At 43.9% G+C, this 15,813-nt stretch overlaps 1 protein-coding gene across 2 annotated transcripts in view; it reads left to right on the top strand.

The window, feature by feature from the left end:
- Window positions 1–2,282: 2,282 nt before the first annotated feature.
- RAB11FIP1 (RAB11 family interacting protein 1) overlaps window positions 2,283–15,813 on the top strand; it is a 32,966-nt gene continuing 19,435 nt past the window's right edge. Inside the window, exon 1 of one of the 2 annotated variants that reach the window (XM_037526041.2) lies at window positions 2,283–2,702. In XM_037526041.2, coding sequence (XP_037381938.1) covers window positions 2,326–2,702 — 377 coding nt within the window. In that variant the 5' untranslated portion in view covers window positions 2,283–2,325. The remainder of the gene's footprint in view (window positions 2,703–15,813) is intronic. The other variant, XM_037526042.2, reaches the window with a different exon arrangement.

Here is a 15,813-nt window from a genome sequence, read left to right as displayed (position 1 = left end):
CGCAGACCTCCCCTGCCGCCTGCTGCTCCCCTCAGCAGTGTACTTTGGTCCTTCTGCCTGCTCTGCTCCCCGCTCTGGCTCTGGTGAATTCTCTCACCCTCCCGCGCTTCTGACTGTACCCAGTGCATGTACAAACAAACAAATAAAAAAAAAAAAAAGCCTCATAAAAAAAAAATACAGAACTTCTTTTTATTTTTTTAAGATTTATTTATTCATGCATACAAGAATCGGAGTACAGGCCAGATGTGCAGGACGGTGAGAGGAGTCACCAGAGACAGGGCGGGGAACAGAACAGGCAGACTGACTGAAATATACTGCTGAGGGGAGCAGCAGGCGATTCTCGTTGCTGCACCATGTGGGATTCTCGTTGGCAGGCCATGATCGAACCAGCACTGCAGAGGCTGCAGACAGCTTCACAGTGCTGCCCTCAACCACCTGCGCCACCAGGGGAGACCCAATAGAGGACTTGTTTCATAGCGTTTGTCATGGTGTACCTTGGAATGAGGTTTTATTGTTGGACCCATAGTAGCACCTAGAATATGTGGGGCACAGTAAATACTAAGTAAATATTTGTGGTGATGAACAGAGCTCTGGGGTTAACAGATCATGAAGAAGGGAAAAAGAACCTCTTTTCCTTTCCTCTTCCCATCACTGTTAAATATTTACAACATACAAAACAAACCTTTCCCACACTGTAGGAAACATTATGTAGTCATGGTTGGCTGAAATAGCTGCAAACTCTTCAATTCCATACACTTCCTAAGAACCTCCTGTGTACCCAGATTATTGCTTGGGACTGTGGAGAAAACAAGTTACATAGGTTACCACCTGGTTCCTGCCCTGAAAAGGGATGTGGGAAAACAAGCTTTGGAGAAATCTGAATGAAGCCTTGCAGTGGGAAGGACATGGGCAGGCCCAGAGGCTGGGAGGGGACAACCAAGTCAGGAAAGGCCTGGGGGTGGGAAAATTATCTGGGCTACAGTCTGCTCAGGAGATAGAGGAGAATGAGTTAGGGTGGGGCCAAAATAGGAATGAAATCTTTTAAGCCTGAGCTTAATGCAGTTGGCTGTGAGTCAATATTGTAGGATTTAGAGCAGTTCAATGTGCAGTGTTGGGTGGAGGGTGGAGGCCAGGCGGGAAATTCATAGCGATCCAAGGGATGAAGTAAGAACATTGGATGGGAGCTGGAAGACCTGGTTTCTAGTCCTGGCTAGAGGTTATGGGATCTTGAACAAAACACGTCTCTGCTCTGGGCCTGTCCTTAACTGTAAAACCTAAAAACCTTCAAAGTGACCCTTTCCAATCTGATGATCAATTGTTGAGTCTTTAAAGAAGGATATTGGGAAATGAAGGAAAATGCTAATCTAATGGATATCTGGAACAAGGAAGTGACAGGCTGTCTCTTCACCAGAGATGAGGAGTTGATGGAGACTGAAGAGTTTCCATCCAGAGAGAAATGTGGAACTGGGGGTGTATGTGGGGGTGTCCTCTGCTGCTGATGTCTGGTTTGGCAATCCTATTTTCAGTTCCTCCTTTCTTCCCCTTCACCTCACCTTATTTGGTGAGGGTAGGGCCAATAGGTCACTCCCCCCCCCTCACCTTCCCCTTTTCAGGTCACTTGACCCTCCTCCTTCCTCACCTACCTGGCACCATCCCAGAACCTCCTTCCTACACAGTCTGACAGTCTAAAGAAGCAGCAGTGACTTTGGGATCATGTTCATACTCATTATGCTCTAATAACTACGTTTATTGCGTTCTCACCACGTGGCAGCCTACATTATTATTATTATTTTTTTTAATAGCAATTCCATGAGATGATTGTTATCACATTTCACAGATGAAGAAACTGAGACCAAAAGATGTTACGTAACCTGCACGAGGTGACACCCCTGCCAGTCGGCGATGCTAGACTGGAAATGAGTCAGTGCAGCGGTCAGTTCCGGTTGGACAGTGCGACCCGCGGCATCGGAGACCCTATCCCTCGCCCATCGCCACTCAGACCCGACTTCTCCTAGTCCCTCACCCCCCACGCCCCGCCCACACGTCCTCCAGGCCCGGCCGGGCCGCCGCAGCCCCGCCCCCGGCGCCGGGGAGCCACGCCCCGCGCTGGAGGTAGAGCCGGGCGGGAGCCGGCAGGTGGAGGGGCCGGGAGGCCCTCGAGGGGCGTGGCCGGGTCGGGAGGGGCGTGGCCGGGTCGGGAGGGGCGGGCCCCGGAGGGGGCGTGGCCGGAAGCCTTAAAGTGGCCCGGGCGTCGGGGCGGGCCGTAGAGGCCGTGGGTCGTGGCGATCTCCTGCTGCTTTGAGAGCTGACCGCAGCGCCGTCACCATGTCGCTGGCGGCCTCGGCGGGCCGGGGCCCGGGGGCCGTGTGGTCCCCAACGCACGTACAGGTGACGGTGCTGCAGGCGCGGGGCCTGCGGGCCAAGGGCCCCGGGGGCACGAGCGACGCGTACGCGGTGATCCAGGTGGGCAAGGAGAAGTACGCCACCTCGGTGTCGGAGCGCAGCCTGGGCGCGCCGGTGTGGCGCGAGGAGGCCACATTCGAGCTGCCGCCGCTGCTGTCCGCCGGGGCCGCACCCGCGGCTGCCGCCACCCTGCAGCTCACCGTGCTGCACCGCGCTCTGCTCGGCCTGGACAAGTTCCTGGGCCGTGCCGAGGTGGACCTGAGGGACCTGCACCGGGACCAGGGCCGCAGAAAGACCCAGTGAGTGTGGGCCAGGGCGGTGGGGCAGTGCGGATAGAACTTGTAACCTGGGCACCGAGATCCTTTCAGAAGGAGCGCAGCTGTCAAGTTGGTGATGTGCCCCGGAGGGGGCGTGGGAGGGTGGGGGGACAGGGGACTGGCCGAGGGAGGACTTCCGAGTGGGATCCCCTCCCGCATGAATAGTATTCGCACCTAGCTTCAACTTCTTCGACCATTGCGCCCCAACTCTCCCAGTTTGTGGTCTCTTTGAAAGCAGGGGAGGTCCTGGGGTGATTTTGAATCTGCTGGACGTGCTCAGAGCATGGAACATTATTAGTAAGCACTTAATGAATTTTTGATGAATTGAAAATATATGTGGGCTGGCGAATTTGTCTTGTTTGTGTAGGTAGTGTGCATGCATGATACAAGGCTTAGCGTATGTGGAAACTTTCTGGATGTTTCCTTAAACTGAGAATTACTGGGCCAGGGAGCAGTAACTGGGGTTGTAAAATCCAGGCAACTCCTTGGCGCTAGAGGCTCACCCAGGGGCCAAAAAGAGGCATTAAAATGAGGGGTGGGTGGAGGTGGCTGGCTTGGGAATGCAGGCTTGGAGGTGAAGGCTAGCCCTCACCTCCACTTCAAAACGACAAAGGGGTTGGTGACAGAATTTGCCCCTCCTCCCCAAAGAATGTCTGAACAGTTTGGTCTTAACTTTCAGACTGAAAAAAATGTTAACCCTTTTTGCTCTGGGTCCCTAATTAGTAAGGATTTCCCATTGATGGCTGGAACCAGGGCCTGCCCTTGGATAAGTCCAATTGGGAAAGAGACAGTTTGTTAGTTTCTCTCCATTTCTGCTCCTGGATGGATGGCTGCTCACCTGTATGTAGCTCCCCAGTCAAGATTTCTGTGTCAGGGCATCTCAGTCCTGCAGGGCAAATTGGGCAAAGGACAGTTCTCTGCAAAGTGTTACTGATTTATTGGTTTTCTTTCACAGGTGTTTGGAACTAGAACATTGGATTATACTAATCTAGTATACTAAAAGCTAGCTTCACTTAACTTAATTAGTTATTTTGCTGGACCTTAAATATGCAAACCCATCCTGTTACCACCTAGCTCCTAGAGTTTGTGAAGCATACCAATTCACTTTGTGTGTTTTAGATATAAACAGTATTGTAACTTTACCTAGTGAAGGAGACAGGAAAAGCCAGAGGGTTTGAAGTTACCAGACTCCTTTTTCTGTGGGGTGGGTCCAGTTTCGTATGCATGCTTGAAAATATAACACCTTATTCTCTTATCTGGCCAAAGATGAATGGGTATTTCTGAGCTCAAATCAGATAAAAATAGAGAGCCTTGAGGTGAGGCTGGATGGAGTGTCTCATGGCATCAATTTACAAACCATAAGGTGAGCAGTGTCTTTGCTAAGGATGAACTGAAGCAATGCTAATTTTCTATCTGATTAAATGACATTTGGGACCTGGATGGCTTCTTTTCCAGCTCCAGTGGAGCAGCTAGCTAAGTCCTTTGTCTTGTCTCATCCCAGGATGTGTGGATGCTAACTTCTGGCTCTGCCATCCTTTTTTTATGTGAACTTTTATTCCCTTGAAAGATAGATGGTATCTCCCTGCCAGAGATGGGGATTACAGATTCCTGGGCCTACTTCTCACTTGGGTCCTGACTCATTGTTAGGCTTCAGTCTGCTTAGTTTCTAAACACCCAAGTTTCCCTATTTGTAGGTGGAGCTTGTTGTCGGACTTAATTGATATTTGTAAGATGTTTCTGGGTTCCTGCATTATGGAGCCTGTGTATGGACTCAAAAGTTTCTGTTAATGTTTTGTGAAGAATGAAAAACTGTCCTTAAATTCTCTTTTCCAGGAAGGGTTCAGCCTCTGTATCTTTATTTTTGTTATCCTCTCTAATGTAATCCTAAACCCAGATGCCTACTCCTGTCTGCTATATGAGCTGATTACCATTTAGTCACAGTGTCAACTTGTAGAAAAAATAGTGCTTAGCTGATTTTTTTTTTTTTTTTAATAACTGCAAAGGAAGGCTTCTTTGCTCCTCTAGCAGGTAAGGGAAATTGCATATTTTCCATCTACTATTTCCTGGGACTTTCCAATGTCTCAGAGAACCCACTTAAACTAAGCCTGTCTGATCATTTGAGTGCTCAAGATAACTGGAACCATGAGATATCCACACAGGTGGAAGTTAAACTGAAAGAAACTGGTTCAGTCAGGGAAATCATTTGAACTAGTTATTAACGGTTTAACTCTTATTTAGAAGTTAAAAACCGGAAGCAAAACAAAAGTTCAAATCTTGGCCTATAGGTCTGTGTGTGTGTGTGTGAGTGCATATATGTGTGTGCATATATGTTAATCAACAGCAAAGAGTTGCTGCTATGGAGGCTGACTTTTGTCATGAGTCCTGAAGCCAAAGTGTTAATAGCTAACTGTGTTAATATTTCCATTCGTTCTCTTGATAAGCCCCCATCTATTATTTTTGGAGTCAAGAGCCTATGCTTAAGACTCAGATTTTGTGGATCTCATATTTAGTATGTGACACACAACTTTAAACACCAAACAGAGGCTAACATATTGATAGGATATATTTATAGGAAAGAATTTGTGTCCCCTTCAGTTAAGAAATTGAAGTGAGGGCCTCTCTGGTGGCGCAGCGGTTGAGCGCTGGGCTGTGAAGCTGCCCGCAGCCTCTGCAGCGCCAGTTCGATCCCCGGCCACCTGCGAGGGTCCCACATGGCCCAACAGACCTCTCCTGCCACGCCCGCTGCTCCCCTCAGCAGTGTGTTTCGTCAGTCTGCCTGTTCTGCTCCCCGCTCTGGCTCTGGTGAATTCTCTCACCCTCCCGCACTTCTGACTGTACCCAGTGCTTGTATAAATAAAGAAGTAAATCTTTGAAAAAAAAAAAAAAAAAACTTAAAAAAAGAAAAGAAATTGAAGTGAATTGATTTTGCCTTACACTTACCTGTTAAACACCTGGGTCCTCATCATAAAACAAACATGAAAATCTGAGAGGCAGAATCAAGTGATCAACTTGGAGGATTCTCTGCTCAGTCCTCTAGTCTCATATAGTTTAGGAACATGGATTGATTTAAAAATACCTTTTTAGTATACAAAGAACAGTACAATTGAGGGAAATAAACTTGTCAGGACAGATTATAATAAATATACATTCAGGTTCGTGACCAGGGTGTAACTAAATATCTTGAAACTTAATACTGTCATAGTCTTCCAGATAGGAAGAGAGTGTGAGTGATGAAGAGTCATTTTCTTAGCTCCCCCTGAAGATTCGAGAAGGAATTTGGTTGCATACAAAAGGATCAGGATGACAATAAATATGAGATATTTTAGAGAACTACAAGTGTCTTAAGATGCCATAATCAGTTGCCAATGGCAAACTGAATTATTAGAAAGAAGTAAAGTCTAAATGATTGTTTTCCTGAAAGAGTTGGGTTTAGAGAAATGACTTAGATGACCATAGAAATCTATAATTCACAAATTATGACCAATCAGTGTTCATGCTTATTCCTTTTGGCTTCCTAACCACATTTAGGTTTTCTGTAATAGATTGAAAAATTTCAGCAGAAATTTTTGCTACTAGCTATTTTTCTTTCTTGGGAATCCCCTTAAAGAAAGCATTGAGCCTTACTGGAAACCCTCCCACCTCTTACCCTGTCCTACATCCACCCAAACCCCCCTCCTTCCCCTGTGCCCAAAGACCAAGTTTTCAGTCTGTTCTGAGATAAATAACCCCAACCTGCTTAAAGCACTGGAATGAAATGACTAAGAAGGGGAGAGCACTTCAAAGTCATTGTTCGTTAGGGTGGTAAGAGATGTTCCCTCATGTTTATTCATGGTATTAATTTGATTATGATTTCATTTTAAGACATTCAGCTAATGATGCCCCCCTTGTCTTTAAAGTTCAAACATACTTTGAATAAGTATTTTTTTACTACCTACTATGTGCTGGGCTGTAGGTATACAGTATAAACAGTGGTGACCAAAATAGACATGGTAACCTGCTTTCAGGAAGCTCAGAGCTTTGTGGGGGGAGACAGAGATATTAAACAAATGAACACATGCATAAATAATAATGTATTGTGAATACTGTGGAGGAAGAGAAAGGGTATCAGAAGAGAAGAGAGCAGGAAGGACATAATTTAAAGGGAATTGCAAATAGCTTGTCTGAGGCTTAGACCTGAAGAATTAGGGAGGAATTTTTCTAGTGAAGAGAAGAGGAAGGGGCTGGAGAGGAGAGGACCCTGTACAATTGCCCAGAGGCAGATACATCCCGGCACATGTTGTATAGATTGTGCTGAAGAGGAAGGCAGGGCTTTATTTAAGAGCAATGGGAAGCAGCCTCTGGATGTGAAAAACAGAGGGGTGGTGTGATCCAGTTTTTCAAAAATCGCTGTGGCTGTTGGGCGTAGAATGCATTTGAAACAGGCTGAGGCTGAAATCAGACAGAGAAAATGGTAAGCTTTTGCAGTAATCTAGGCAACCAACAATGGTGGCTTGAACTTAGGGTGATGGCCATGGAGATGGACAGAGGTGGTGTTAGGGGGAATGGATGTCCTGAGCAAACTCCATACAGGAATTTATTTCCCTCTTGTTCATTTCCTCATTTTCCCTTTCCTTGCAAATAAACCTTTGATTAACCTTTTATGTGTGCCTGCAGTTTAAGTCCCCTTTAAGTGCGTGGGTGAGGACCCACAGTCAGGCAACCCATTTTATATCGGGGTTGCCCTGTAACAGCGTGTGGATTTGAGAAATATGTTGAGGGTTCGGTTGGCCCGACTTGTGATCGATTGGATGTGAGAGGAAGTGATAAGAATGAACAAGTAATACAAAGAGTGCTTGCTCTTGCAAATGTACCAGGAAGTGGCTGCTGCCTTCTTTCCCCAACAGTCACTGTGATATTGGAGTGAGGTCACACCATTGCAAAGAGACACCTGTGAGTGGAATTTTCTGTTGAAGCAAATTAGTAAAACACCATTGAAACCAGGATGTGTATATGTATATCTTAAGGCAGTTACAGCATTCCTACAGACCAACTCTGGTTTGTACTAGTGTAGTTGTGTAGGCACTAAAAGCTGATAAAGTCTCTGCTTCAAGCAAGACAGGGCTAAGAACAGTATATATCACAAAAGGTATATATCACATGAGAAAAAAATGAACTCAGAGAAAAATGAAACTCTGGAGACAAGTAGGTCAACCACTTTTATGTTTTTCACTTTAGGAAAGGTAAGAGTAGGAAAGTCTTATGCTTTTTCACTGTGCTTAAGCTTCCCTTTGGTTATAAAGACTTCCATTGTGTTTAACTACCATTAGAGGAGTTTTTATAAATAATATCCGACATAACATTTGGTTGTAGTTATTATTGGAAAAACATCACAGTTACATTAAAACCAGTACACACGCTTACCAAAATGTCATTGACTTTACCATATATTTGCTGACATCACTAACTCTTCTTCCACTTAACAATAATCTTAGATCTCCATTAAAATACTACAGTTTTAATTGCCATGTGTCCTGGAAGATTGTGCTTCTCACCCTGTTCTTTTAGAGAGAATGCCAGCTCTGGCTTAGCTCCAGAATGATTAAGAAGCCCTAGGCCAAGTGGAGAAAGTGACAGGAGGTCATTTTAGGCTTTATCTTCATCTCAGAGCAGTTCTCTGCTTAGCCTTTGGTTCTGGGTCTGGTGTAGAGCTCTAAGCCTTAGGGCCTTTGAATTCCAACAAAATCAATACCGGATCCTAATATTGGCTTTTTTTTTTTTTTTTGGTGGGACCCTCGCCGGTGCCAGGGAACAAACCTGCGCTGCAGAGGCTGTGGGCAGTCTCGCAGCCCAGCGCTCAACTTCTGCACCACCAGGGGAGGCCCCTAATAGTGGTTTTTAAAGAAATTTGTCTGTTGCCAAGAACAGTGATTTTGGAAAGAAGTTAGTGAGTGGGTTGTGGTCCCCTTAAGTGGTCCTGGGTGGCATCTCATGCACAGCTGGTCCAGGAAGAAACTGACTTTTGCCAGCTATGCATGAGATGCTGCCCTTTAAGCAGAGACTGCTGGGAACTTGTTCTTTGCTCTGTGGCTGTTTGACCCAACACAAGGGCTCATAAAGGTCATCAAGGTGGATGAGTGGGTTGGTGTGGTTCCTGTAGGCACAGGGCAGGCAGCATTTGCCTTGTCCGCTGGGAGGACTGCTTAATCTTATATTTACCCAGGTCAAAGCCCTGCTTCTTTCAGGTTCCCAGTTGTGGACATGACTTGCTTGCCAGTTCCCTTTCTGGACACTTTCCTTTTGGAAGAAGCAGGTTACCCTCTGCAACTTGGTGGCTATAGATGTCTTTGGTAAATGAGTTGCTCTTAGCCACTAATGAGTGAGAAATTCCTTTCCTTCAGGGAGAGGCCTGTAGATAATCTTTTAGAGAAAAATCAAGGGCTTTAGTCTCCAGGGTGTCCCTGAAGGATACATTCAGGAATGTGCTTGTGGAGAGAAAAAAAGAGTGGTAATTACGTGTCTTTTCCTGAATGCCGGTCTCTGAATGGCATGGAAGGGAGGCATTTATAAGAAATCCCAGAGAAATATTTCTGAGGTGTGGCTGTTGCACACTTCACTGTTAAATACCCTTTTATTAGAAAGGCCATATCTAACTGAGCTAGAACAATTAAGGCTTCCAGAAAACTTAGCCGGTCAAGGCCTCTTGTCATCATAAAGAATAGGTGTCTGATGTGAAGAGCACCAGTGGCAGTCTGGGTCTCAGGATTTTTCAAGTCTGTCACCTCCCACAGCACCAATTCTTTTGGGGTTTTCCTTTCTCATTTAGTAAACTGTGACACACAAAATGGAACTTCTCATATTAATCATTTGCTGTTTAATGCTGTTGGTATGGGTTTTTGTTTTTTTTTTTCCTCCTCCCCCCTTGGACTTGCCTTGATTTTAAGAGAAATCATAGCTATTCCACTTCATTGCCAGGAGCTCTCCTAGAAAGGAGTGCGCCAGTCTGTTTGTGGGGTAGAGAATGCACTATTCTATTCAGGTCACCATTCTTTGATATATGTCATGCTGAGGCTGTTTGTTTGTTTTTCCTTTGTCCTGAACAAGCCAATTCATTGCATATTCATTTCTCTCTTGAAAGTCTGTTTGTGTGAATGGTAAAGGCCCCACAGTTGCCACAAGGCTGGTCTTTGGCAGACCAAGTAGACTACATCTTTGGCTTTGACACTCGGGTAAGAGGTGAGATGCCTGATCTGATGGTAGAATATTAACATTTGTGGCTTTTTGGGCTACAGCCAAGTTAAAAAAAAATAGTAAGTGGGCCTCCCATGGTGGCACAAGAGGTTAAGCATCAGCACTATGAAGCAATTGACAGGTACTGCACCACGAGATCCATCCCCAGCCAGGGAGGTGACCCACACGGCACAGCAGACCTCTTCTGTCTCACCTGCTGCTCCCCTCAGCAGTTATTTTAGTCAGTCTGCCTGTTCTGTTCCCCACTCTGTCTCTGGTGAATCCTCTCACCCCCGCACCTCTGGTCTGTACCCCAGTTCTTGTATGCATAAATAAATCTTTTAAAAAAATGGTAAGTATGATTGCAGGAGTGGTAACCTTACATGTTTAAAAATGCACTGGTTTTTCTAATTCTTAGAGAATCATAAAATACCAATGCTTGCTCTTTCCTTTAGTCTTTGTCTACAAGGAGTCTAGCATTGCTTTCAACTTAGAAAACATGTCTGGATCCTTATACACCAGTCAATTATGCCGTCTGGACACGTCTCCAAAACATCTTGGAGGCCCTCTGCTTCTGGTCTCTCTTGCCTGCATCAAAACCCTGAAGAGTTCTGAGGACCATTAAAGCTCTCAATAAGTTATAGAAAAGATACTTTTTAGTTTTGAAAATTGCATAATGCAAATGAATTTTGTAATTGAGTCTTTCCTGCTCCTTAAAATGCAAGTCCCTGTTATTTGTATTTCATGGATACTTTTGGGTACCTAGGAATAAAGTTGACCAGAACTGTTACCATCTTTTGGGAACCATCAGAAAGACGGGTAAACTATGGTACATATACACTCCACAGAGTATCACAGAACCTTTAAAAATGATGGGTATGAAGACTACGAGGCAATAATGTATAACACATCACAGATAAAATTGCATGTGCTGTCTGGTTACAACTAGGTAATAACTATAGCTAGCACTTATTGAGTGCCTATTAAGCACTAGGCACTGTTCTAAGCACTTGACATTTATTAAGCCATCTGATCTAATAACATACTTATAAAATGGGTGCTTTTAACCCTGTTTCAGAGGAGGAGGCTAAGCCAAGGAGAGATTATGTGAACTTGTCTCTCAGCTAGTAACTGTTAAATTGTACAGGAAAAAGACTTCAAGAAAAGATATAAAATAATAAGGTGAGATTAACCACAAGTGAGTCATTTGTTAAAAAATAACAGAACTGTTTTCTGTATTTTTTTTTTGATTACTTTCTAAGTGAATTTCTATAGAGCGAATCCATGTAGAAAAGCATTTCATCCACCTTTTTTCCTGTTCTCTGTCCTTTACTATGTCATTTACCAGCTTTTAGGTTGAGCTTGATGGCGGGTAACCTTTCAGTGCTGCTACAAGGGCTGTTTCAGGGATTTGGAATAAAAAAATGAGCTGTTTACAGCTCTCATGATGCACCAGGGGTTCTTCCAAGTAGTTGACAGTGGGCAGAGGGGCAGGTGCACTTAGGCAAGCCAGGTTGACTGATTGGTAATTCTGTATTCAGAGCTAGATAATGATGACCAACTACTTTGGTCAGTAACAAAACTTGTTGAACCACTTAGCACCCCACAAATGTTTTATAGGTCATAAACATTTTGTCCCTGTTTGTTATGCGTGGTTTCTAGGCTACCAAAAGAAGCTGACATTTTACTTATAGAATCACTTCTCTTCAGAACCCTTTCAGATGTTCTCAACTCCTAACCCCACTTAATTTTCAACCTTTTTACCCCTCCTCTGGGGACGATAAGGAACTGCTTTTTAAAATTTCTTCATCTAAGGAAGTTCGAAGTCCTTCTCAAATATGACGTTGGGCTCTATTCTTTGCTTCCTGCTTCTTTCCTCCCCTGAGACCATAATCCCCTGTGTCACCCATGCTTGGTTACTGTGGCGGTGACTCATGTTACAAGTCATGGTTGAGATTTTGCATGGAAGGGAAATACAGGCAATGTACCCTGACCAGTCCACACCAGGCCCACAGACAAGGGGCCCCTTGAGATGAACACACATTGAAATGATGAAGCAACATGCAGGCCCAATGGTCTTCCTTTGCTTTGCCTTCCCAGGAGCCTCCTGTGTTTAATATGAGGAGGCAGCATTCACTCATTTCGTTGGGTCCATGTGAAATGAAGATTGTTCTTTATTTATAGTCTCTTGGGGTTTAAAGGAGTTGAGAACCTCATCTGTATGTGAGTCCTTCTTTGTGCTGAAACTGTATACTTTCTAGGAGTTTCTTTTCATGTTGAATTATGTTCTCATGCTTCAAAGTTAGAAAGAAAAGGCAGCAATTGTCACAAGCGCTTGGTGGTGTTTTGTCAGTCCGCTCTGTCCCACCAGAGAGTAAACTTTAGGGCAGGATGTGACCTCTACATATCCAGTCAGTACCTTGTATGTAAAAATGTTTGAACTTTTCTCAAAAAAAATGTTGACCCTTTGGAGTCGTCACTTCCCTGTACATGTCTGTTCTCTGGAATGTTTTAAAGGAAAAACATGTTTGTTTCAGCTGTAGGAAGGTTATATTTGAGCCATACCAATCAGCCCTTTACAAGTATGAGCCCCAGTGTCTGCAGGGATGCCCTGTGAGAATTCTCATTTCCCAAGAGCAGGAGCCATGGGGCCCTCACCCTGCCACATTCCGATGGAAGGGCCTCAGGGATCAGCTTTCCTTGTATTTGAACAACAGTGCATTTCTGAGGCAAACTGGTCCTGAGAACTGGGCATGGCTGGCTGGTTTTGGCTGCTCTCAAATTGACCACTTAAAAGCCCAGGAAATTTAACCCAGGAGATTTGACACTGTGGATCCAGGTCCTGGCTCCTTAGCCCAGGGAGCCTGGGTCCTACATCCTGCCTGTTGTCCTTCCTCTACCTCTGTCATTCTCTTCTACATTCCTTACTGTTCTCTTTTTTTTTTTTTAAATAAAATTTATTTATTTATACATACAAGAACTAGGGTATAGGCAAGAGGTGTTGGGGATGGTAAGAAGATTCACCAGACAGAGTGGGGAGCAGGACAGATAGATCTACTGAAATACACTGCTGAGGGGAGCAGTGATCCAGATAGGAGAGGTGTGCTGTGCCATGTGGGTTAGCTCCCTGGCCAGGGAACGAACTCATGCTGCAGTGGCTATGGATAGTTTCATAGTGTTGAGACTTAACCTCTTGTAGCACCAGGGAGGCCCATTCCTTACTGCTCTTAAGAAGACAGCTTTCTTGGAAATGTAGAAAACTTAAATGACTTTCTTTATTTTTAGTTATTGCCTTATGTTTGACAAAAAAAAGACCCTCATAAAACAAGCGAAAAGAAAAAGAAAAAGGGCACCCCCAAACAGTAGGGCAGCCTCTTTAGGTAATGTACATTTTTGTTTGTATATACCAGATCATCCTTCTACTGAGAGGCATGGAGGGGCAAAAGACTGAAGTTTTCTTTCCGGACCATTTGGGGTGATTTGAATTTTTATCTGTGTCTGTTATTATTTAAGATACAATTTATACGTTTCTTGTCACTTTCTGTTTTCAGAGAATTTTGAAGACCTGAATTTTCATTATAAGTAAAACTTGATTATTTGACCTTTTTTTTTTTTTGATAGGTTGCAGGTTTTTTTCAGAATATGTGCTTAAAAATTCATTTACTGTATTGGGATTATGGCTTTCTCTCTGTACTCTGCCCTTTGGACTAGGAAAATCGACCCAGCCCTGACTTCTGAGATAATTCACACTTTCTGGTTTGAACACACCCAAGCTGCCAGCATGTGCTCTGTGACCATGCCTGGACTTCATTACTTATGAACTATATCCGGGAGGTGCCAAAATGGACAGAAACACTTAAAAAATTGAATTGATGCTTAAATGTTAAAACCCACAAATGTGTTCGGCTCTGGGATGTCTAGGTATAAGACATTTACAGTTCATGACTTTCTCTCTTTCTCTCTTACTTTAGCTCCTGCTGAAGCTGTCATTGAATTTAATGGTAAAGAAAATATTAATAGACAAAAAATCCCTGTCTTCCTTTCCAGCTTTAGTAAGTTGTGTGCAGGTTTTTAAAAAACCTGAACTTCTGCATAGATGCTTACCTGTCCCTGATTCAGTCTGATTTTGCCCTCCTTAAATAGCCCTGTGACTATTCTTGGCTACCTGGTGTTTGGCTTTAGGTTTGCTTAGGAAAATAAGTGGCAATTGGTGAAGTAGCCATACCTCCTAGTGATGTTGGAAGTTTCCAAAACAAATCCCACTTTTTGTGCCCAGAGATTAAACCTGCACATCATGTAATAATAGGCCCTTAGGGAGGATTCTAGAGTTGCTTGTAGCATTGCTCGAAATAAACAGACTTCGGATGCTTTTGGAAAGGCAGGCCTAGTCCCAGGAACTATGAAGAGGTATTCTTTAAAGGTCTTTGCATCCCCTGGGAAGGCGAACAGAAGAGCTGTTGGAGCTGGGGAACATGTTCTGGGCTCCCCTCCACGGGTGGAGAGGTGAAGGCTTTACTTCCAGCCTGGTCATCTGAGCCTCATTTCGACTTCAGCACTTCCCCTTTTCAATTGGTATTTGCAATAGCTAACCTACCTTAATCACCAAGGCTACGATTCAACACATGATTGTCTGAAGAGAAAAATTCAAATAATCCTTTCTACCTCTAAGTGACAAATATGCAAACTATTTCAGGCGTGGATCTGGAATATGTATTGAGAAGACACTAGTCTGACGGGTGACGTTATCTGTGAAGACCTTGCATTTCTCAGTCTGCCTCTAGCTGTGGGTCGTGGATTTAAAAACCAGACGAGTTCTCCTAAAGGTCCAAAACTGTAGCTGACATTTTTCTCTGATCTTGGCTGTATTTTGTTAATCCAGTCTAAATTCTTGCTGACTTGTATACTGGAATTTATGTAATCTTACGATTTATGGTTGGCAAGCTGTGGCGGGGTTTCCCCCTTCTTTTACCTTAGGACATTTGAATTAGAAGCTTAAAAGTTCCTCACAAAGAATTAAAATTTGAGCCCTTCTTTCTGTGTGCTGCAAAACATGGCAAATGAAGATAAGTTAGGAGAGAGTGTGAAGTGTAGGAATCTTGGTATGAAAGAACGAATTGGAGCTTTGCAGAAATGCAGAGCTGATTTTGAATCCTGACAACACCCCTTAACAGTTACAAGATTCTGTACCAATGACCTAACTTGTGAGCCTCAATTTCTTTTTCTGTAAAATGAGTATAATATCCACTTTGTGTCATTCTTGTGAGACTTAAACAGGTTTGTTTCCAAGAGTTATAGATTCAACACTGTCGAAGGTGCCATGTAGATGCTGGGTTTCTGTTTTCCTCTGCTCCTTCTCCTTGGAGTGCAGAATGAGCTAAGATAGTGTGGGCAGTGATCTGCCCTGTGAACAAGATAGGCTGAACATGAAAGAGGAAATTGTGCTTACTTGGGTGAAACCATCATTTCCTTAATGCCCACGCCCTCCTCTCTGAAGTAGGTCACTACAAAGAACTTCACAACGTGGGCTTTCAGTTGGTGAGGGTGACCCTGGGGATGGCTGTTAATATACCAGGTGTTTGGAGTTGTTTGTCCTGGTCTGGTCATGCTACGAATCAGACTGACATTCTTGCTATACAACAAATGGTAAATGTCAAGGGCAGATTTCCTTTCTCTGAAGTTTGTCTTTCAATAGCGTTGGACTGATATATCATTTGCCATATCTTGTAGTAGTTTGCAAATGCTCATGTGAAATACTTGAACAGTGTATGAAGTGTTCCCTTTTTTGATTATTAAGCTAGGGAGGAATACCTCTTTTATTTTCTCATTTTTAAAAATTGTGGCAAAATATACATAACAAGATGTACCTTTTAAACTATTTTTAAGTGTA

The sequence above is a fragment of the Talpa occidentalis genome, unplaced genomic scaffold (assembly GCF_014898055.3).
Source record: "Talpa occidentalis isolate TD23 unplaced genomic scaffold, MPIMG_talOcc4v2.1 talOcc4.4, whole genome shotgun sequence".
Lineage (NCBI taxonomy): Eukaryota > Metazoa > Chordata > Mammalia > Eulipotyphla > Talpidae > Talpa > Talpa occidentalis.
The sequence above is the reverse complement of the archived record's forward strand: the minus strand, read 5'-3'. Positions and strand labels throughout refer to the sequence as shown.